Source organism: Lepidochelys kempii, chromosome 4 (assembly GCF_965140265.1).
Source record: "Lepidochelys kempii isolate rLepKem1 chromosome 4, rLepKem1.hap2, whole genome shotgun sequence".
NCBI lineage: Eukaryota > Metazoa > Chordata > Testudines > Cheloniidae > Lepidochelys > Lepidochelys kempii.
In genome coordinates this window covers 9779794-9803148 of record NC_133259.1, presented here as the reverse complement: position 1 = coordinate 9803148, position 23355 = coordinate 9779794, and the positions used below count along the sequence as shown (strand labels likewise).

Here is a 23355-nt window from a genome sequence, read left to right as displayed (position 1 = left end):
CTGCAGGGGGAGGCCCCAGGGCAGGGCCGAGGGGGGGGCTGCTGGGGGGGAGTTGGGGAGGGGGCTGCAGGGGGAGGCCCCAGGGCAGGGCCGAGGGGGGGCTGCTGGGGGGGATTTGGGGAGGGAGCTGCAGGGGGAGGCCCCAGGGCAGGGCCGAGGGGGGGCTGCTGGGGGGGAGTTGGGGAGGGGGCTGCAGGGGGAGGCCCCAGGGCAGGGCCGAGAGGGGGCTGCTGGGGGGGAGTTGGGGAGGGGGCTGCAGGGGGAGGCCCCAGGGCAGGGCCGAGGGGGGGCTGCTGGGGGGGAGTTGGGGAGGGGGCTGCAGGGGGAGGCCCCAGGGCAGGGCCGAGAGGGGGCTGCTGGGGGGGAGTTGGGGAGGGGGCTGCAGGGGGAGGCCCCAGGGCAGGGCCGGGGGGGGGCTGCTGGGGGGGAGTTGGGGAGGGGGCTGCAGGGGGAGGCCCCAGGGCAGGGCCGGGGGGGGGGCTGCTGGGGGGGAGTTGGGGAGGGGGCTGCAGGGGGAGGCCCCAGGGCAGGGCCGGGGGGGGGGCTGCTGGGGGGGAGTTGGGGAGGGGGCTGCAGGGGGAGGCCCCAGGGCAGGGCCGGGGGGGGCTTCTGGGGGGGAGTTGGGGAGGGGGCTGCAGGGGGAGGCCCCAGGGCAGGGCCGAGGGGGGGCTGCAGGGGGGGAGTTGGGGAGGGGGCTGCAGGGGGAGGCCCCAGGGCAGGGCCGAGGGGGGGCTGCTGGGGGGGAGTTGGGGAGGGGGCTGCAGGGGGAGGCTCCAGGGCAGGGCCGGGGGGGGGCTGCTGGGGGGGAGTTGGGGAGGGGGCTGCAGGGGGAGGCCCCAGGGCAGGGCCGAGGGGGGGCTGCAGGGGGGGAGTTGGGGAGGGGGCTGCAGGGGGAGGCCCCAGGGCAGGGCCGAGAGGGGGCTGCTGGGGGGGAGTTGGGGAGGGGGCTGCAGGGGGAGGCCCCAGGGCAGGGCCGAGAGGGGGCTGCTGGGGGGGAGTTGGGGAGGGGGCTGCAGGGGGAGGCCCCAGGGCAGGGCCGAGGGGGGGCTGCAGGGGGGGAGTTGGGGAGGGGGCTGCAGGGGGAGGCCCCAGGGCAGGGCGGGGCTCAGCGCCCGGCCGCCGGCAGCGCTGCCCCAGGAGGAGGAGCCGGCAGCCCGGCCCCCGCCCCGCCGCTGTCCCGGGCGGGCGGGCTCGCAGGGCGGCGCGGCGCGGAGCCGGCGGGCGAGGTCGGTGCGTCCCCGGGGGTAGGGGCCGGCGGGCCGGGCACGTCTCTCGCCCCGCGCCGGGGCGCTGGGTGGGGCGGTGCCTGAGCCCCCCGCGGCCGGGCTCTCCCGCGGGCGGGCACCGCAGGGTCCGTGCGGCTGGCGCGGGGGGGACCGGGGAGGCGGCCGGGGCGGGCCGGGCCGGGCCGGGCTGGGCTGGGCTTCCACGGGGGTTTCGCTCCCCCCAGCTTCCTGGGGACCCGATCGCTTCGCGCCCGGCAAGCCAGCGGCCTGAGCTCTCCTCGCCGCGACTGCCTGGCTGGCAGCAGGTAAGTCCCGTGGAGCACATGGCTCCCACAAAGCCACCGGGAAGCGCCGCCCGGGGCTCTGGCCGGGATGAGCTGGCCAGCCCCGGCGTCCACAGCCAGCTCGGGAGGAAGAGCGAAGCGTTGGCAGAAGCTTTGCCAAGGGGGACCGGGAGTTTTGCATAAAGTTGTCGAAGGCCAGAGCGTTTGCCCGTGGACGGAAATTGGAAGCCGTGGGACAGATGTGCTCTGCCTTTGCGTTTGTTTGACTTGAGCTTGGTTTCACGCTGCATTCCTGCCGTCGATTGGGCTACAGTGCACCTAAAAAAAAAGAAGGTCTTAACATCGTGTTTCGACTCTTAACTCCCTGACTTTATTTAGCCAGTGTAAGGCTGCCATTTCTTCTTTGCCTGCCTGTGCTTCTTTCCTCAGGAATATCTAAACCTGGCTAGGTTGAGTTAAAATTGCCTTGGTTATGCCTGCAAGTCAGACCCTTATCACCTTGGCATTAGTTTAACAGACTTTACAACCAGCTAGCCTCTATTTTTCCATCACCCAAAAGCATGTGATATCTTTTAGTGGCTTTTTATTTCATTGAAAATTTGGATTCTTTGAACTTAGTGATTCCAGGAACATTTGGTTTAGCAAGTTTCTACCTGTTGCTTGTATTTAATTTCTTGTATTTTGCAGTATTGGGAATTTTTGTGCATTTTGCAGTAGACGTATACATTTAAAATTACATTGCAAATCTATATTTATGGAAATCCTCTAGCATTGTATTGACTTCACAGCTCCAAGTGACTTGATTTATCATTAGTGGAAGTGTTATGGACAAATTTTTATATATAGATTCCTGCTGAATAAGATTTTGCATGGGGAAAAAAAGGAGTACAGCTAAGTCTGTGACTGATGTCACCCTTTTGCAGAATTTGCATGACTGGGATACTTCTATTACTCCCATCATTGCTCTTCTGGACCTGTGATAGTATCAAAACTTACTGTGTAAATTTCCTTTGATTTAAAAATAGTCATTCTATACTACATAAGGTAGATACAGGGTAAAGTTTTGCTAACAATTTAATTACTGCAATGTGGCTGTATGTGGTGGTAGTTGTTCTCAATGTTGATGTTACAAACCTGCAGCGATTCAGGAAGCCTTTTTCAAACAAACAAAATCAGAATGTGATCTTCCGTTCTTGTCCTTTTGGCTCCACAGATAACTTTAGGGATGCAAATAGGTTTACCTTTTGAGCATTTAATGCTGCAGAATGTGTAGTTAATTAAATGTCTGAGAAGAATGTACACTTGTATTTTCAAATGTGAAATTATAAAAGGTGCATGCAGTGACTTAAATGACATCTTTGGCCATATGTGGCACAATGAGCTAAAAAATTAATGAATTATCATCATCTATTGCAGAATTTCTTTTTGCCTAATCCACTGCAAAGGATTTGGGGATATAGAGTCACAAGAACAAAGGTGAATGGGTTTGTGGGTCACAGGTGCAAAAAGGTAGAGATCCCCATCTTAGTATATTCTTTAGAGTGGTTATTAATGAATTTTAATTAAATAACATTAAAAATGAAAATTAGAAAAGAAGCAATTTCTAGCTTCTTTGATATGGATTTAAATGAACTTGGCTGTTACTGCCCTCCTCTCCAATTATTTTTATTTGTCTTTAAGTTGTGTCACATGACACAGTAGCTCTTCTTTCAGAGTAGCAGCCGTGTTAATCTGTATTCGCAAAAAGAAAAAGAGGACTTGTGGCACCTTAGAGACTAACCAATTTATTTGAGCATGAGCTTTCGTGAGCTACAGCTCACTTCATCGGATGCATTCTTGTGTGGCTAATTTAGCAATTTTTGTCATGGTATTAAACATGTTTCCCATTATAATCCTTTTGCCTACTTTTTGATCCCACTACTGGTATAAAAGGGAAATTCTGCTCTCCGTCTGTCCAGACATTCAGAGTTCTAAAACCGTTAACTACTGCGTTATAAATCAAAAGCAATTTGAAAAATCTGGAGGGAAAATAAAGCAGGAATATATTATTTTTAAAAATTTGTAGGCTACGGTAATGTGTTAATTATACTGAATTGTGGAGCTCTAGCATTCACCCCATAGTTAATGTTGCAATTGAGTTTCCATTAGTACCATATTTTCCTCCTTCTGGAATCTGCCAAAAAGTAACTTTTGACTCGCTTTCTCTCTCTCTCTCTCTCTCTCTCTCTCTGTCTCTCTCTGAGAACTAGTGCAGAGCACCAAAGTTTAGTTGATCAAAGTCTAATTTCAAAATGAACTTTTAAATTTGGACCATGGCTAAAAATTGTTGACTCTTGTGAGCTTAGTATAATGCATCAAATGACTGAGTTTTTTTTTAAATAAAAGCGCAGCAATCTTTAGCCCCTTTTCCTTGCAGAGAGAGACTTCAGAATGTAAACTAATTATTAGGGAGTCTTGTCAGCGTAAAAAGGATTGGTTTTCAACCAAACAACCCAGGAGCTGCCAAGTCTCCTAAGGCTTGCACGGGACTGATGATTCCTTCAGCACTCAGGAGGACCATGGTGATATGTGCCTACAACGTTAATTTCATTTTAATAATGTTTTTGTGCGGCTGAGACTTAGCATATGATGTCTTTGTAGTGTCACCAAAGGATACTGGAGCCTCAGTCTGCAGCCTCAGTCTGGTAAAGTTAGTGCTCTTTGCTTTAGGGGATTTTGTTGATAACACTCAGCTGTTGCGATGGGTTAATACACTATAACACAGAGGACCGTGTATACAAAAGCTCTTATTCAGAGTTCAGTACTGAGGCCTAGGGGTACTGCTATCCAAAGGATTTGGGAATGACTTTGCTTCAAACCCCAGAATTTGTCTCTCACTCCCTAAAGCCCTGATTCTTGGAGTGCCCCAAACTAGTGAGAGTTCCTAGGAAAGAGAGTTGCTTCACCTTCCTTTACATTAGCATCTGTTGACCAAAGGAAAGTTTTAGGAATAAAAGGCTAAGGGAGAACTCAGTATGGAAGGATTTTCATTGAGAGACATGTTTTATCTGCACATCTTCCCTTCTCAGCAACCCCATGGTTTTCCTGGGGACAGCTAAATTGTCCCTGATTTCTGGGACTCCAGTCCCTAAAGATTTCTCTTAGGGGTTAGTTTCAGGTAGCTGTTGCGAGAATTTGGTTAAACTTGGCAGTAAAGAAAGGAGAATGACCCAAAACAGAAAAACTGTTCCTGGGGAATTTTCTCTTTCCATTACTAGAGAGGAAAGAGGGACAGGATTCCTCGTCTGTAACTAATCCAGGAGCAGAGAGTGGTTAATCTGTGAGTGTTCAATTTCAACCTTGCAGACAGTTAACTGAAACTATTATTTGTAACTACAGGTAACACAGATAAAAGCTTTCTTTCTCTCAAATCAGATCCAACAGCAGATTAACAGCTTTTGTTTCTGTGTCACCCTTTTCTTGGAAATGGTTTCTATTACTTTCCCATATAATCCTGATTTAGGGTGTAACTACTGTTAAATTTCAGGGGGATATGGTGGCTGCCAGGGCACTGGGTTACAGGACTCTGAACTCTACCCTTTGCTTCACTAGTCCTGTTTCTTCCAGAAGTAATTTTATGTTTAAAGGGAATTCCTCCCCCACATCCCACTTTCACAACCATGAATGGATATTTACAAGACACACCCTCTGTATCAGTTGCCCTTACCCTTGGTCTAGACCCGGTACGAGTCTGGTTATATGTGCTTGTTAAACAATGAATTACTTCTTGAAGGAATGCTGCTTGTTTGTTGTACGCTCCGTCCTTGTAGAGTTATGCATAGAGGCTTTTTAGGTGATTGTATAGGCTTTACCTAGGCAATGAAAGAAGCCTTATAAACAGCGAGCCTTTGTAGTGAAAGTAGAGTAAGTGTAATTATAACCTCCCCCACACCCCCCTATTTAAATGAAAATCTTCCAATTGTCATGTATAAAACGTTCTGCCTTTCCAGGTAGCTCAGCTACAGGACAGTCTAAACCTTTAAGACCATCTTCAAAGGGTGAATGCAAAATGAACAGCAGAGCTCAGTACACAAGATGCAGAGGGCCATCTGTCTGAACCAGGAGGACTTGAAAATGTCTGTGTGCAGTAACTTTGTGGAGCACATTTGGAAGCCTGGCTCCTGCAAAAACTGTTTCTACTCCAAACGTTCTCACAGGCTGCAGGCATCCCTGGAGCTGGAAGCTAGTAGCTTGCCCTCACGCACCCTGAATGGAATTAGAGCAAAGGCTGAGGATACAGCTCTGGAGGATGTGTGTGTAACTGCCGCACCTTACTCGAAGCCAACGATTGCAGTGAAGCCAACAATGATCAACCCAGATGTTTCTGACATCTGGGCGGATGTGAATATGAATGCAGATATCTCGCAGGTAATGATTAATAAGGGGTGTGGTATCGTACAGTGCTGCGCCCGTTATAATATTTGCTTTTGGTGGGGAGCAATAAGGGTATTTGCTATGACAAGACTATTGCGTGTCGACCTCCATTACTTTTTATTTCTGGGTGCATGTAAGCCAAGATCTTTCTTTTCTGCCTCATCTGCTTTCCACTGGGTTTTAAACCCCTCGACACCAGAGGTTTGTGTTTCCGCTGCAAAATGCTTGGCTTCCTGCAACACCACTCGTTAAATCTAGTGGGACCTTTTGTAAATTAGATAATACTGACCAAGATCACAAACAATTCTTGAAGAATCATGTATAAATCAGATACTTTAAAATAATGTTAGTCGCTCAGTATCTTGTTACATTTTTAATTTTTAATTTTTTTTTTTCCTGGTGAAAATTTTCTGCTTGACAACCTAAGGACTGAAGTCCTCTGTTTATATGCTGTCTGGGGCAAACAGGGCCTGCTTCCCCTCACAGCCCCGCCATGTGTCCCTCCATCCTGACTGGCAGGGACCACCCGTAGGAGTGAGAGGATCTTCATGCCCAGGTAGTCCTTGGCCTCTCTGCTGAGACTGAGAGCAAGTTTGCCAAATGTAGCCGTTGCTGTGGTGTAGATACCTGCTCACTAATAACTGAACAATTTATTTCACACAGACCATCAAACCACCATCAGCTGTTAATGGTTCGCTGTCAGGGTGGGCTGATAACCTGGCAGCCTAGTGAGTGTTTCTCTGTTCCACTGTGAATCTCCTGAACCATTCAGTCCCCCTTAATATCTTCCTAAATCTGATGGCTGAGGGGAGAACTGCGTATTGAGCAATGGTTACATCCAGAGATGGGACTAAGCAGCAGAATTCAGCTCGGTGTTTCTCCCGAAGTCTGGGGGCATTCAGCTCTGGAGTTTTGATTCCCAGCCTTTCTCGCTATGCCAGATAAATGCTTGGTTAGGAGCTTGAATACTATGTGTTTTATCTTTGCCCGATCCTACTCGCTTCTCTCATATCCTTGAAATCTCTGCCTAAGCAAACTGATGACTAACTGTGCTAACCCCGCCCCCCCATACACCCCCCCACGACTAACCAGTGAGCAGAGGGGATATGTCAGTGATACAGCTGCAGGGCAAGGTCTTCCTCTGGTGGCTGATCATTATAGCTATGTTGAATTCATCCTGCACCAGCCAGCCCTTTCTTTGAAACAAAGACTGCTCCCACCCAGCCACAAAGCTGGAGGATTTCCTAATGTGTGCCCTTCTCCCCACCTACAGTGGGGGCTGCTGATAATATACTCTGCTATAGTGGACCATTTTATAGTGAAGTGGAATAAAAGTGCTCCAATGCATTTTATTAGAGTTTCAGTACTCTGCTTTGCTTCTTTTTAGGGCCAAATTCTCATTCAGGTAAACACAGCTTAACTTCATTGAAGCCAGTGGAGTTACACTGGTTTTCCTCCTGTTAGTGAGAGCAGAATTTGGACGATGGTGAAGCTTTAGTTCCTTATAAGTGGATTCTACCATGTCAAATCCCTAGGAATGCAACAATTTAGCATTTAACAGGCATGGGTTGCACTCTGCATTCCATGGGATTCTCACTTCTCTTCCCTTATTGAACAGAGGACAAGAAGATTTATCACAATCTCATGGGGGAGGGAGGTGGCAAAGAAGATTCCTTGATTCCTGGTCTTGCTACAGCTCCTCTCCAATGGGAGTAAAGATAAGGTCTTCCTGAATTCGATGGGCATGCCCCCAGATACAAACAGTAGAACCTCAGAGTTACGAACTCTGTTTGGGAATGGAGGTTGTTCGGAACTCTGAACAAAACGTTATGGTGGGTCTTTTAAAAGTTTACAACTGACCACTGACTTAATACAGCTTTGAAACTATTATACAGAAGAAAAATGCAGTTTTTAACCATCTTAAATTAAACAAACCCAGAAACAATTTCCTTACCTTGTAACATTTTTTTTAAACTTTCCCTTTATTTTTCTAGTAGTTTACATTTAACACAGCACTCTACTGTATTTGCTTTTGTTTGTTTGGTTCTGCTCTGCCTGATTGCGTTCTTCTGGTTCCAAATGAGATGTGTGGTTGACCGGTCGGTTTTTAACTGGTGTTCATAACTCTGAGGTACTACTGTAGGTACGAGTGCCTCTGGCAAGGGCAGGAAGGAAGAGGTACACTGCTACCACTTCCAGATGGAAGAAGAAGGGATCTTTTGCCAAGTAGGCCCTCTCCTGTTACAGTGGAAATTCCACATATAATGAAGTGTTTTTCATGAGGGGAATCCTTAGTTATAAGAGGGTTCCATTCTGTAAGATGTACAGCTACAAAGCTGGTTTATAAAATGGAAAGGAGACCTAATGACCCATGGAAGATATACTCTTTGTAATCTATGCCTCTTTAATTCTATGTCGATGGCTCTAAATAGAAAACACACATACCATGCGACAGGTTGAAAACGTTATTGCCTGTCCTGGATAAGAACCTGACTAGGAAGGAAAGGTGATGCCTTATTCACTGTATTGACATAATTAATAATGCAAGGACTGCAAAGGGTGCAGAAGGTAGGACAAGTGTAGCTTCAGCAGACAAGGCTGCAGTAATCACCTGTGTGGTGAGTACGCAGGTGAAGAGCAGAACTAACCACACACCTGAGGGGAGTCGGCAACAAAACACCATTTGCCATTTTTCTTTTTTAATGCCCATCCTGAATGTGTGTTTTTATCTTTGGCCCATGTAGGTCAGCTGGAGAATGGCGTCTGAAACCCACCTCATTGTGAAGCCAGGAGAAGCTCAGAGGACATGCGTCGACCACTTCAGCACCAGTGCTGTGAGAAAGCCCTTCGTTCATGATACACCGAATGACTGTCCTCCTCAGTTTCTCCCAGGCTGCTCCAGGGCGGGCCTGAAAAACAGAGGGGAAAGAAATATCCCCTTCAACAGTTTGGTGTTGGAGGGCGAGAAGGGTGGATGGGAGGGCAGAGCTATGCTTTGTAACAAGGAGAAGCTCGCCTGTCCACAGAAAGGGTTCTGCCACCAACCATCCATCTTTGCCGACCGAAGCACTGATTCCACCCTGGACTCTACTGGATGTCCAGCCTTTCGGCAAAGGGAAGGCACACCGCTGTCCTCAGAGAGCAGTGACAGCTGCTGCTCTCCTGGCTCTGAGAGCGAAAGTGGGGAGTACTGTTCGATCGCAGACTATTGTAGAGAGAGTCCTGTCCTACTGGACGCTCCCTGTCCACAGAGCAAGGTGGCGTGGCATGACAGTGAAAAGCCAGCCCCGAGGTTCTGGGGGCAGCAGGAGGCTGCGGGGAATCCACTGGCAAAGACAAGGGCAGTCAAGTTTTGTGAAGATGAATGCAGGCCATTGAACTTAGACTCGAGTTTGCAAAGGGGACACTGTTTACAGGACTCTCTACAAAATAATACATGTTCGGAGCGAAAAACATTAGCACTTCTCTCTGGCACTACAGTCCTGTCAGACAGTGTGGTGAGCAGCAACAGTAGCAGCAGTCCCCTGACTTTGCCCCAGGAGAACGATTGCTGTTCTCTCCTTGAGCAATCGAGTCTCGTGCGAGACAACCCCGGGGAAAGCTCGAGCGACCCTCTGAGCACCGTCCCAGCACCACAACATGCCCCTCACGCACAGCCTGCCCACAGCGAGCCCATTTATGCCGAGAGCACCAAGAGAAAGAAGGCGCAGGTAAATAATTCTGGCGTGCAAACAAAGAGAGAAGGGCCGGCACGCAGCCCTCTCAAAGAGCAGGCCCATGGCCCGTGGCGAGATGGGGTGCGGTACCTGAGCAGCGAAAGGGAGTACCAGGATTCAGCCACACAGGTAGCAGCAAAGATTACCATTATGGCAGCGCACACAGACGAGGATAACAGGACAATATTTCTGAGCAGCCCAGACTCCGCTGTTGGGGTCCAGTGGCCCTGCACTAGCCCCACCTCTCATCCAGACTTTGCGATCCCTTCGCCTTCCTTTGGGCACAGAGAAGGCTCTCAAGCCGGCAGTGAGATGGGTTCGGGTGAAAGCAGCCCGAGGTTTCACCAGCAAACGCAGAGCAAGGGCGTAGTTAATGAGAGTCCTGCTGTTCCCCCAAAGATGTCCACGAGCAGCCCGCCTGGCAGCGAGGGGACTACCATGCCTTCAGTCAAGTCTCCTGGGGCACAGCTCTGTGACAGTAATGGCCACGGTGACACCAGCACCCAGTTCTCATCAAGGAACTGTACAGATCCTAGTGCCTTGGGGACTCTGCCTTCTCTCTGCTCTCATAGTAACAGGGTCTCTGCAGAGGAGCTCAATCCTCCAGGCTCGTCCCATGAGAGGAGGCATAAATACTGCAGTGCAGGGTGGAGCAGGCAGTGCCGGATAGAGGAAGAAGAGGAGGAAGAACAGGGCTTTTTAACCTGCACGCAGGCCAGGGAAGTGGAGAATGGAACAGCTTGTCCCCATCACGGGGAAGACTGCTCTGGGCAGGACAAAAAGACTGGGATGAGCAAATCAGCATCTTTTGCTTTTGAGTTCCCTGAAGGCAGCCGTGAAACTGAGGAGTTTGCACCCCCTCCTCCACCTCCAAAGAAACAGCCCAGGTATAGACCGATGTGCGCGAGTGTACATGTGCTAATTTACATACTGTGGGTAGTCACAAATGATCTGTTCTAAGTCAGTGGTTCTCTACCTAGTTACCATTGTGGGCCGTGTATGAGGCCAACAATGTGTTGCGTGGGCCGCACCCAGCGCTACCTGTGTGGCCCCGTGGATGCCACACATGGGCCGGGACTTTGTTCTGATTGGGCCACAGGTTGAGAACCACTGTTCTAAATTCCCCCAGCCAAAATGTCTGCTGCAGGGAGAGATTAGAAGGAAGCTTCCTCCTTTTGTCCTTAGTTAAAATCTAAACAGCCCGATAAAAACTGACTCCCTGGAACATAGGGAACTGCTGTGTAGCTATATAATTGCTTTCTCAGCATACCAGATTGCCTGTAAGCCCCTCTGCAAATGCTTTGATTAGTTATGGCAAGGGGTCGGGGCTGATACGAAGAAATAACCTGTTTTGTTTCTCCTTTGATCATTGTATTCATATGCCAATCACATAAAGATCCAGGAAATTCAGCATTTCCCTGACATGGGCAGAGAAGCCCTCGCATGTGCAGGTATATTCTGGTACAAACTGATGAACGTGATACAAGATCCTACATTATTTATCAGCCTCTGTTATGAGGGAGCTTATAGCATTGCCTGTCGATAAGGTTGCTCAACACTTTCCATAGTAAGACCCTGTGTTCAGTTGCTTGTAACTTTGCCACACTTTAACCATCTGCGCTGACATTTTCCATGCTGGGCATCTGCCTCGGTTGAATTTGTTTGGAAATTTTCAGCTAAAATGGTTCAAGAACAAAGTCGGGGAAAATACCTTGTTTAGTGTGTGTTTAAAAAATAGGGCATTGCAGACATCTGGTTGAGAAGCTCTAGCACCTCCCTGCTGTGAAACAGGGACTTGAAATTTGGTGGTACAGGATGTGATCATGTAACTAAAGACTGTATCATGATGTGTATACACAAGAAGGGAGAATTAAGGTTGCACAAGCCACCTTAATTTTGGCGTATTCTAACTTTGTATATATATGAGTGAAAGCTGTCCATCTGGGAAGGACATTGTTGTGCTAGGTATTAAATCACACTAGGCTTCCGCTATATAATTGGCACTCTCAAAATGCGTTCAATTCTTTATCTGTAGCTGAGTGTCCCTCAAAATTGAAATCCAGTCAGGAGCTCGAGTAATGAGGGGTAGTGACTTTCCTCTTCCAGTCACTGGTTTGAATTCAGCCTAGGTCAGTAGTGACTGAAGTACTAACACCTGATTGCTGCCTGGTGAACCGGGAAAGGCATGTGGTGGGCTCTGTCCCATCTCAGTACCCCGGTGACCCCGTCACAAAACCCAGATCCATACCTGGACGTCCCCAGTGAGTGTTAATGGAGAAGCTAAGTATTTCAAGTGCATGGAGGCTGAGCTGCCCTCTCCCCCCTAGCTAGGGCCCTCTCAGGCCATGGTTAAGGTATATTTATTGGCCGAGGAGAGTGGGGAATTTTGCAGGCCTGCTGCCCGTGCCCTCCCTGTATTTGTTCTGGGCATAAATGTCAATGGAGGAGCTCAGCCTGCAGGGCTGTCAGCAGTTTCTGTCAGAGCAACTTGAAACAACTCAGCCCAATGCCAGATCTCTCAGTACGATTGCACAGACTGAAAGCTCTGCCAGCCAGGTGCACAGCCACTGCAGTGACGCGGGCCACGCAAGCCCTTAGATCAGTGGATGTGAGTGAGGGTCACCGCCACACCTGAGAACTGGGTTGGGGGTGGTAACGTTTGAGCTGCCTGGCTGCGTGTGAGATGATAGATTCACAGTGTAGCCGGAGTCAGGGGGTGACTTGCGGCACCACCCCGGGAGAGTGCTCGGAGAACAGACCCCGGTTCCCTCGCTCATGTGGGATATGAAGGTTTCTTACAGCGTAACTAAGAGAAGAAATGAGCTTTTTGAAATGGTTTAACAGTGAACAAATGACATTGGGGGGAGGGAAATGAAGCAAAGAACAAAAAGCTTTAAAACTCATCCCAGGCCGAGGGACAAGAGTGCGTTCCTAGCATGGCATCTTTTCTGAACAGACCTACCTTACGTGGCCCCTAAGCAAAGCCAACTTCAAACGCTCTTCCTGCTGAACTGGGGCACCTCCAGGTTGCAGGCACAGGCAAGAAAGGGGCTACAGAGAGAATGAGCTTTCATGCTTTATTTTGAGCCTTTAAAGATATCTGCCGAGACATTTTTAGCTGTGAACCCAGGAATTTCCTTTCAGGGCTGTTCCCCGCTCTGTATCTCGCATTAAACTGTGGTTTATGATTGAGATTTGGTCTAGTTCAGACCTAAGAAGCAGAGAAGGTTGTGGTGGCTGGTTGCTATTGGGAAAGGATAGTTTTAGGACCTCCCTGAGTCTCACTTGAGCATGCTGGAATTCATACAGGAAATGATTCATAGGAGAGAGAAACAGAAGTCCCAGGCAGGGCCGGATGAAGGCAATCTGCGTCCCTTGACACCATCAGTCCCCCTGGCCCTGCCCCTCCATTATGGTCTCAATTACCATTTAGCGTGGCAAGGAGCTCCCTCCCTCGCCCAGAGAGGCAGGAGCAGAAGTAGGGAGCCCCTTTTTCCCGGCAGAAGCAGCAGCAAGGATCGTTGTCCTCCTCCTGTGAGCAGCTGGGGTCTTCTTTCCATCTAGAATGGCAGCAGGACCCCTCAGTTCTAACACCCCAGTAGCTGGGGTATCTGCTTGAATGGGGGAGTCAAGCCTGCTGCATTCTTCCCCTTCTGCTGGGCTGGGGTTGGAGTTAGCACCCCTCTGGAGGCAGGGGGCAGCTCCCTGCTCTCAGAGGTATTGTCTCAGGCTCTCTGAACACTCAGGGTGAGGTTACTGCAGTTGTTCCTCTTGAGTCACCTTTAAAGCTTTTCTTCACATCTTTGACGGCCAGAAAGTACTTAAAAATACTGCGATTCTGACATCCCTGTTGCATGGCTCCCGTAGCTTGGGTCCTAGTTACGGGGGTGGTTCTATCCACTTGTACCTGGATGACAGACATTGGTCATTATGTCTCACTAGCAAATGCCTTGATCCAAGCTGCCAAATCTACCTGCTGTCACCCAAAGAGCACAGACTTGCCCAGCTGTCAAATCTCCTGCAGCCACCACAAGAAGCTACCTGATCAGGGGCACAGCTGCTCCAGTTGGATAAATTCACAAAGATTGGGGTCCTTTTGAGTGCCCTCATTTTCCTTTTAACCTCTACTTCTTTGAGCATGTTTCATGCACAGGATGCTGTGCTCTTATTTGTGTGTATGCGTGTTTGTGTGTGTGTACGGGGTGTGTGTATATATTATTACTCCTCTTGATCTTTGACAAATGCTGCAAGCAACAGTTATATAAACTATTTATTTGCTTAATATATGAAAGCTTAATAAATATTATTGATTGAAGTGGTCAGAACGCAGTCAAAACTTGGTCATGGAAGATGGGAAAATCCATTTCTTTGGCTTCCATGACATTGAGACTCACGTGGACGTGTGAGGCTAGATCCTTACCTGTGGCTGAGGAACACTCAGTGCAACTTGGAAGGGGAGAGGTGTGCGCAAAAGTGACTTTCCGCCAACTTTGCACTCCTCATCCGGGGCAGTCTGTGTGCAGGCCTGGCCCTAGGCATACGTTGGAATTGTCTAAAGGCTGCTCTCAATTATGCTAGCTGTCCGTGGCCTTATAGCAGCCATGCATTGCCCGTGTGCAGGGAGGCACAGAGCATGCCCGCTGTCCACCAGCCCGGCCCCCTATGCCAGCCTGAGGGAGGAAGGGTGGCATAGGAGTCACTGTGCCAGCTTTATGGCACTGAAGGATCTTTCCACATTGGCATGATCCTCCCATGGCCTGCTAAAATGGGTTAGGGCCATTTTGTGCTAGCAGAGCTATGTAAAGCAGACTCAGTATAGGCGAGAATCTGGGCCTTAATATTTCTTGCTCATTTAAATGTCTAGTTATAATAGTAAACAGATCTTTGCTATGCACTAGAAACCAAACAGAAGGTGGCATTAGTTTTCGGGAGACTGGTGAGCTTTCCCACTTGGTAGTCAGGCTAATATTGGACACTGGTGAGGCCTCATCTGGAGTACTGTGTCCAGTTTTGGGCCCCACACTAAAAGAAGGATGTGGAAAAATTGGAGAGAGTCCAGCGAAGGGCAATAAAAATGATTAGGGGTCTGGAACACATGACTTATGAGGAGAGGCTGAGGGAACTGGGATTGTTTAGTCTGCAGAAGAGAAGAATGAGGGGGGATTTGGTAGCTGCTTTCAACTACCTGAGAGGTGGTTCCAAAGAGGATGGTTCTAGACTGTTCTCAGTGGTAGAAGAGGACAGGACAAGGAGTAATGGTCTCAAGTTGCAGTGGGGAAGGTTTAGGTTGGATATTAGGAAAAACTTTTTCACTAGGAGGGTGGTGAAACGCTGGAATGCGTTACCTAGGGAGGTGGTGGAATCTCCTTCCTTAGAAGTGTTTAAGGTCAGGCTTGACAAAGCCCTGGCTGAGATGATTTAATCGGGGATTGGTCCTGCTTTGAGCAGGGGGTTGGACTAGATGACCTCCTGAGGTCCCTTCCAACCCTGATATTCTATGATTCTAATGGAAGACCGAGCATGTCATAGAACCAAGCGGGGAAATGGCTTTTCTTTGGGGCGTAGATAGGGAATGCTTGAAAATAGTTACCTTAAACTGTACCTTGGTGAAAGGAGCTTTCCGCATCTATCAATGTATGGGGAAAGTAATGGGGAGGGAAGAGAGAGAAATATGAAGGCAAGAATGGTCCTTTGAAGGTGTCTGACTTTTCAAGGTAAAAGGCATTTCCCATTAACTTCTGTGGTGCCTTCAAGCAGGAGTCGCCTTGAGACTCGACAAGTATAAACCATGTGTCCTGACAGTTCGACAGTGCAGGAAAAGAGAGTCACAGTAACACATTGTATATTGAAGTTAAGCCTCACGCACTCTTCCCAGCGTTAAATTTATTCGTTTTTCCTTTTACATCTTGTGCTTTACTGCATGCGTGTGGTTTTGTGCGGGGAAAATGAAACCTATTTGATTAGTTTTTTCTAATGACAGTTACTTATTTTAAAGCAATCTAGAATATATTTTCAAAGTTGAGAAACAAAGACCAAACATGTAATGTGTTAAGGTTGTTCGCCCTCAGCTATAACCGTTTTAAAAAAAACAAACCAACAAAAGCCACCTTTGCAGTATTTTCATGGTGCAAATAAGGCTGTGGTCTGGAATGAGAGTTCTCTCCAAGGTAGCTGCAAGCACATTTACAGACAGGTTTTAAATAATGGGGTTGTGCCCCTTTTTTTGTATTTTTGGATATATACAAAAAGTTCTGGACCTCTTCTGTATGTTTAAGGGGGAGGGGTACTGCGTGTTTTAAAATTAGACTGTTAGAGCTGGTCTCTCCTGGAACTCTGTGGAAAACCAAAGAACTAGTTGAATTATGACATCACAAGAAAAGAGATTAAAAGCTGATTAATTGAAAGGGGAAGGGATGTTTAGTCGGTTTCAAATTAATTAGCCATTGTAACAGTTTACAATGCGATGTGGTAGATTCTCCGTCACTTGGAGTCTTTAAATCAGGGGTGGGCAAACTATGGCCCAGGGGCTCCCACCGGGGAGCAGAGTCCGGGGCTTGCCACGCTCTGCGTGTACAGTGGCTCTGCGCGATTCCTGGAAGCAGCGGCATGTCCCTCCTCTGGCTCCTACACGTAGGGGCAGCCAAGGGGCTCTGCATGCTGCCCCCGCCCCAAGTGCCACCCCTGCAGCTTCCATTGGCCAGGAACATGCTAATGGGAGCTGCAGGGGTTGCGCCTACGGGTGGGATAGCATGCAGAGCTGCCTGGCTGCGCTTCCGTGTAGGAGCTGGAGGGGGGGGACATGCCATTGCTTCTGGGAGTTGCTTGAGGTAAGTGCCGCCCCAGCCAGAGCCGCCCCCCCGCACCTCAACCCCCTGCCCCAGCCCGGAAACCCTTCCTGCACACTAAACTCATTTCTGGACCCACCACAGAGCCCGCACCCCCAGCTGGAGCCCTCATCCCTTAACCCCCTCCCGCACCCCAACCCCCAATTTTGTGAGCATTCATGGCCCGCCATACAATTTCCATACCCAGATGTGGCCCTCGGGCCAAAAAGTTTGCCCACTCCTGCTTTTAAATCATCATTGGATGGCTCTTTCTAAAAGATAGGCTCTGTTTCATTCACAAGTTATTGGGACTGATGCAGGAATCCCTGGGTGAAATTCTCTGGCCTGTGTTACGCACCAGGGTCGGACTAGATGATCATAATGGTCCCTTCTGGCCTTAAGATGTATGACTCTAATCTTTTTTATAAGCCATTAAAAAATCTCTAGGTTAAAGTTATTTTTGGCATTAGTCTCTAATTGTTCCAACAAAATTAATACATCTTCATAATATATTCTAATAAATACATGACTCGTATTTTGAAAGCGAATAGACAAGTATGGCTTGACAAATTCTGTTGTTAGTCTGTGCTGTAAACCAGACGATAAATGAGATCAGGGCACACAAAGGCTGCCTGTTTGAGGCTTGTAGCTTTTGACAGAGGCTTTAGTGTCTTACCACGAAAAAAGGAAAGAGAGATACAAAGTGGTGATGGTAGAAACAGAATCACAAGGAAAAAGCTTAAAATGCAGAGAGATCAGATTCATTTCTAACTGGAAATGATTGCCAAATGGATGATCACGCTAGATCTGGCTTTGTGAATTAGTGTATGATTTTACATGATTGTAATGCTAGCTTTCAGAATTTTATCATCTATTTAAAACCCCCCACAGGGCCAGCTTCTGCTATTTGGATTTGTGAGAGTGGATCAAGTGGCTGAAATAAAGTAGTATTCTGGCCGCAATACACTTTTCTTTATAATTTCCTTTTTGTTGAATTTTTTTAGGCATACAAAGTCTATTCAAGTGAAAAGAAAGAATGATGGAAATCAACTTTATTTTTAACTTCCTATTTCTAGGACACTGTAAATGTATGAACAGTAACCAGGATCATTAAAGCAGTCTTAAGATAGCCCACTTTAGTTGCCATTAGGACAGCCTTAACTAAAGTACTGTAAATATTTAATAGTGAGGAAAGTAGAGAACAAAATACATCTCCAGGACATGCAGATGTTGACCTGGAAGCACTTCTCGTGCACTAGAGAGTGTTTCATGGGGCAAGGTGGCTTCAGAGGCCAGCTCAGCAAAGCATTTAGGACTGTGTCCAGCTCTGCTGAAGTCACTGGAAGATTTGCCACAGATGCAGAATCCGGCAGTTAGACGTGCATTTCAGCATGAGGTTAAGTGCTTTGCAGAATGAGCGACAAAACCAGGAACGCTTCTGGCACTGTGGATGCGTCATCCGATTCTCTTGTTGGGACGCTTTCTGACATGAAGGGACAAAGGGAGAATCCGTGTTCTAGTACAGAGAAATAACTGATTTGCAGTAGTCTCTGTGGATGTGGTGTCACTAGATAGATGGAGACACTACAAAAATACAGATAAGAATCCATATGTAATGATCATAAAGGTGAACATTAACACTCAGTCCCTTGATGGGGATTTGGGACACTGGAGAATTTTAGTTCCATAAAAAGAAGCTCTTGACTGCTTGGCATAGTCTGCCCCCGTGAGCGTGTTTATGGGTCGAGTTAGAGTGCAAACCAGTGTGTAGGGGTAGGGGATTGGATTGCGGGTAGGGGATTGGATGGGGGGAGAAATCCAACTAGTATCTTGGTTTTTGTTTAAAGGGAAACGATGATTGTTGGCAGGGGCTGGGATGGTGTCAAATGTAGATCAGAATAAATGGAAACAGGAAACGTGCTTACTTTTAAAAATAGTCCCATATTGAAATAGCGATTGAATGACTTTATGTCCGTTCATGTCTATGGTGGCCGGGCATGTGCAAGAAAAGAAAGCAAAACTCAGACAGACACAGGACAGAGCTGGCTTCTCAGGCTTAGCATCCCACCAAGTTTTGTGTGTGATAGAAAATCGTATGTTGCTATCTCTGTGTATGATTCTTCACATGATTATTGCTTGGTGTGCTGGACAAAGATGCATCCTTTATTGACTCGGGCGACTAGTCAGCAAAGAAGGGTTACGTGGGGCCACCCTGTTCTTGTCTCTTGTACCTAGTGTGAATAGTTGCTCTACTTCCGTGCCCTGGGGAGGAGCTGGGTAGTGAGGCATATCCTTTGCTAACAACTAGGGTGAGCGCTGGGTACTGCTGAATTGGGGCTCAGCATGGTAGTACTACGAAGGAAGCCGCGTTCAGAAAGGGGTTTCTGCAGACTTGTAATTCTCTGTTTTTAAAGCTTGTTTTCAGATGTTCATTCCAGTGCAAGTGGAGGGAGCTTGTTCACATACCCTTGTCCTGGCTGCTCCAGGACAATGATAACCTCATGCTTTTCCACCGTACGCCCCATAACGTATGATCCCTGGAGAGTGAACGGGAGGAGAGCAGGTCCCATCGGCAAAGATGGTGCCCACACAAGTGTGCCCTCTATCCCCCTCCACAAACACAGCCCGAAAATCATTATAGCTGTTCCAAGCCATTGAGATTTATAATGATTTTACCAGGTGTTGACTAAGGCTTCTGGAACATGCTGAACATGATTGGTCCCTGTATACCAGGAGTGGGCAAACTTTTTGGCCCGAGGGCCACATCTGGGTATGGAAATTGTATGGTGGGCCATGAATTCTCATGAAATTGGGGGTTGGGGTGCGGAAGGGGGTGAGGGCTTCTGCTGGGGGTGTGGGCTCTGTGGTGAGTCCAGAAATGAGTTCAGTGTGCGGGAAGGGGCTGGGGCAGAGGGTTGGTGGGGGGGGGAGGGGAGGGGGAGAGGAGGGCTCTGGCTGGGGGTGCAGGCTCTGGGGTGGGGATGGGGATGAGGGTTTGGGGTGCAGGAGGGTGCTCTGGGCTGGGACCAAGGGGTTAGGAGGGCAGGATGGGAAACAGGGCTGGGGCAGGTGGTTGGGGCATGGGAGGAGGTCAGGGGTGCAGGCTCCGAGCGGTGCTTTCCTCAAACAACTCCCAGAAGCAGCAGCATTTCCCTCCTCCGGCTCCTACGTGGAGGTGCAGACAGGCTGTTCGGCATGCTGCCCCATCCGTAGGCGCCGCCCCTGCAGCTCCCATTGGCCATGGTTCCCGGCTAATGGGAGCTGCGGGGACAGCACTTGGAGCGGGGGCAGCATGCAGAGCCCCTTGGCTGCCCCTTCGTGTAGGAGCTGGAGGGGGGACATGCCGCTGCTTCCAGGAGTCTCGCAGAGCAAGCCCCCGACCCTGCTCCCTGACCGGAACGCTGGAGCAGGGCAAACCCCGGACCCTGCTCCCCGGCGGGAGCTTGAGGGCTGGATTAAAATGGCTGAAGGGCCAGATGGGCCCCTGGGCTGTAGTTTGTCCACCCCTGCTGTATACGCTTGTAGCTAGGATCATTGTAGTTTGTGGTATGGACTAAGCGTCAGCAGTGCCTAAGATATAATTAATAATAGAACTCAGTAAAAAATGAACTGTTAAAGTTGATGGTGTTCCTTTGAAATCAAACCCCAGATACGAGACAACTTGTTTGTCTTTGAATGCTGGCCGTCTGTTTTAACAGTAGAGTTCCATTATTGTTATTCCTAGTTACAATAGGCTAGGTTAAGTATACATAACCAATGAGACCTCTGGATTTTATGGCGTTTTCTTGCCAGTTTAACCCAGTTTTAATGTGGTTGTCAGGTTTGTGCTTCAGTTTTATTTTGTAGTCGTCAAATTGGAGATGTTTCCTAAAATGTTGAGGCATCTTATAGTGACTCTCAGATTAAGTAACTGTCATAAAAAGTGTATTGACCAGTAGCAGTGTCTGCATGTAACTTGAATTCAGTTGTTTGCAAATGGAAAAATAAAATGATTCCCTGGCTTTATAGATTACACATGTATAGCTCTTGCGATTCTGAACTGTCAAGCAGTTATGTTAAGTGTATGAAACAGCACTATACAATGTAACCATCCAGCCCCTTCTTCCCAGCTTGGAGGCTTTGTATTATGCTGAACAGATGGGCCTTTGCAGTTCATTTCTGCTTTACACAGTAGAGCGCTGCAGACAGCACTAAAATATAGCCTTTCGGGGATGGTAGACGGTGTTTCTCATGTACAGCACCTAAAGCTATGACCCTTTTAAAAATTGAGCCCCAGGATCACAATGCAGTCTGTCAGAAGAAAAGAACGGCAGCAGAATGGTATGGCCCTATTTAGGCAAAATGAACAAACCAGAAGAGAGCATTGCACTCCATTATGGAGAGCTAACGGTCTTTCCAGAGTAGAGGCAGCGATTAGGTTTCTGTTTTAAACCACTGTTTGGATTCCTCTTTTGATTTCAGTCTGGGATTTCATGTGCTTGTTTCTGCCAGAGGATTATTTTTTAAATCTGTGATTTATCAGACAGGTCGTTTGGGGAAGATGACTTCTTTGGAAATGAAGGCTATACGCTTCTTTTTTTCCCTTCAAGTTTCCCGTCTTTTTTGCCACTTCAAAAAGTAGCGTGGCTTGAAATTGCTAATTGTTGGCCTTATTGGGGACTGGTGGTTTTTGCATCTTTTGGAAAGCATACTGGTTTAATTTGTGCAATATTTCTAGGTTTTGCAAGTGTCTTAGATCTTCATGCTCCGTATGCTTGGTGTGCCCCCTATCTTCTTCCACGCTACAGTAAATCCCTTCCAAACGGAAGGAAAGTGCAGTGCAAGTTGTTGTACCTTTTTTGCTGTGTGTGTGTGTGTATTTATGCAGAAGGAGAGCATTTAGGACGAAACTATAAATACTTTAGAACTCGCACCTCCCATTCCTGAGAGTTGCGATGGGCTCCCTTTGGTCTCCAAGGGTATGTCTGCACACCAGCCGGGGGGGGGCGTGCTTCCCGGCGCGGGTAGACCAAGGGGCAGTTGCTCTGCGCACGCTAGTGGCCTCAAGTAGCAGTGTTGCTGTGGCAGGACAAGCAACGACTCATAGAATCTCAGGGTGGGGAGGGACCTCAGGAGGCCATCTAGTCCCACCCCCTGCTCAAAGCAGGACCAATCCCCGATCTTTGCCCCAGGTCCCTAAATGGCCCCCTCAAGGATTGAACTCGCAACCCTGGGTTTAGCAAGCCAATGCTCAAACCACTGAGCTATCCCTCCCCACAACTCGATCTAGCTGTCTGACTACATGCTCACCCAACCCCCTTGGTATGTACGCAGGTGGTAGCCTGAGCCATCACCCATGCCGCAGTGGCCACGCTGCCATTTTCAGCGTGCTAACTCCCATAGAGCAGTGCATGTCTGTCTGCCTGCTCCGGGAAGCAGGCCCCCAGCTGCTGTGCAGGCATATCGCATAACTGCAGACAGCCCCGTGTTCAGGTGTGCTCACGTCTCTTGACGTTTGCACAGTGCTTGCATTCTGGGCTACATTTGCGACACTGCAATATTAGAAGAAAAGAGATTGCGAAATTCTTTGCCTTATCTCTTGTGGGTTGATGGATTTTTCGTGGGTTGCGCACCTTGACAGAAACGGAAGGCAGCTGCTGCAGCAGCGAAGGGGGTGGAGGTTAATAAGTATGAATGTTTCAAGGTGGACAAACGTGCACCAACACAATGCTCCCTTTCATGTAGTAATTGCACCACGGCTGCGCTGGAGGAATAGTGCTGGCTAATTTATTCGGGCTGTTTCTTCTCTTTTGTTGTGTACAGCTCATTTCCCCCTCTCCCCCCCTCCCCCTTTCAAGAGAATGCCTTGCAAAAATATCAACCAATTTTGTCCTGGGATTTTGTTTGTTTGTTTTTCTTACTTTCTCTTTCTTCCTGTGTTATTTATCAACATTGTCTTGATCACTCTAGGTCCAATCTTTAAAGCAGCTATTTAAGAAAAAGTCCTGCAAAATCCCCTTTGGGGTAAAGTAAATGTCCACAAGTTGAAGAAATAGAAACCAAAAAGGATTTCTCTCTTAGTATTATGAAATGTGTCCGTCTCTCATGTTAACATTGGAGGCCACTAACTGAGGCCTTCTCTATATTCAAAGCTGTACCTGTTTCAGTAAAGGTGGGCTCTGAAACCAAATTAATTAAACCAGTGAAAAACCCCTAGGGAATACCTATGTTGCAGCTGGGAAGTGTGATTCCCAGCGCTGGTAGACAGACTTGTGCTAGCTCAGCTCGTGTGCTAAAAACAGCAGGGTGGACATGGCAGCTTAGGCAAAGCCCCAAGCTCAGACCAGGGGTTTGGAATTAGGCAGCTCATCTTACCCACCATTGGAGCCGCAATGTCCACACATGCTTCCAAAATACACAAAGCAAGGAACCCAGGCAGGCCCATTGTATCTGGCTGCGACACTCTTACGGAAGGACTATTGGGACTCAGAGAAACCATCCTCAAACCACTGACCACCCAAAGGGCCAGCTTCCTCCAGGGCACAACCGACTTCCTCCTCAAACTCCACAACATTAACAGCCAAGAACACCATCCTTGCCATCATGGATGTCACTTCTCTGTACATCCCTCACAGCGACAGCATTGTTGCCTGACTCTAGTATTTACAGGACAATGGACAATTATCTTTGAAAACTCATGGCGATCGGGGGAAGTCCCAGACGACTGGAAAAAGGCTAATGTAGTGCCCATCTTTAAAAAAGGGAAGAAGGAGGGTCTGGGGAACTACAGGCCAGTCAGCCTCACCTCAGTCCCTGGAAAAATCATGGAGCAGGTCCTCAAGGAATCAATTCTGAAGCACTTAGAGGAGAGGAAAGTGATCAGGAACAGTCAGCACGGATTCACCAAGGGCAA

At 48.5% G+C, this 23355-nt stretch overlaps 1 protein-coding gene across 5 annotated transcripts in view; it reads left to right on the top strand.

Annotated features, from left to right (window-relative positions):
* The first annotated feature begins 1426 nt into the window (after positions 1-1426).
* PRAG1 (PEAK1 related, kinase-activating pseudokinase 1) overlaps positions 1427-23355 on the top strand; it is a 44978-nt gene continuing 23049 nt past the window's right edge. Inside the window, exons 1-4 of one of the 5 annotated variants that reach the window (XM_073340338.1) lie at positions 1427-1531; positions 2927-3019; positions 5500-5917; positions 8668-10526. In XM_073340338.1, the coding sequence (XP_073196439.1) occupies positions 5552-5917; positions 8668-10526 (2225 nt within the window). In that variant the 5' untranslated portion in view covers positions 1427-1531; positions 2927-3019; positions 5500-5551. Of the gene's footprint in view, positions 1894-2926; positions 3020-5499; positions 5918-6447; positions 6480-8667; positions 10527-23355 lie in introns of those variants that run through there. The other 4 variants (XM_073340335.1, XM_073340337.1, XM_073340336.1 and 1 more) reach the window with 4 other exon arrangements.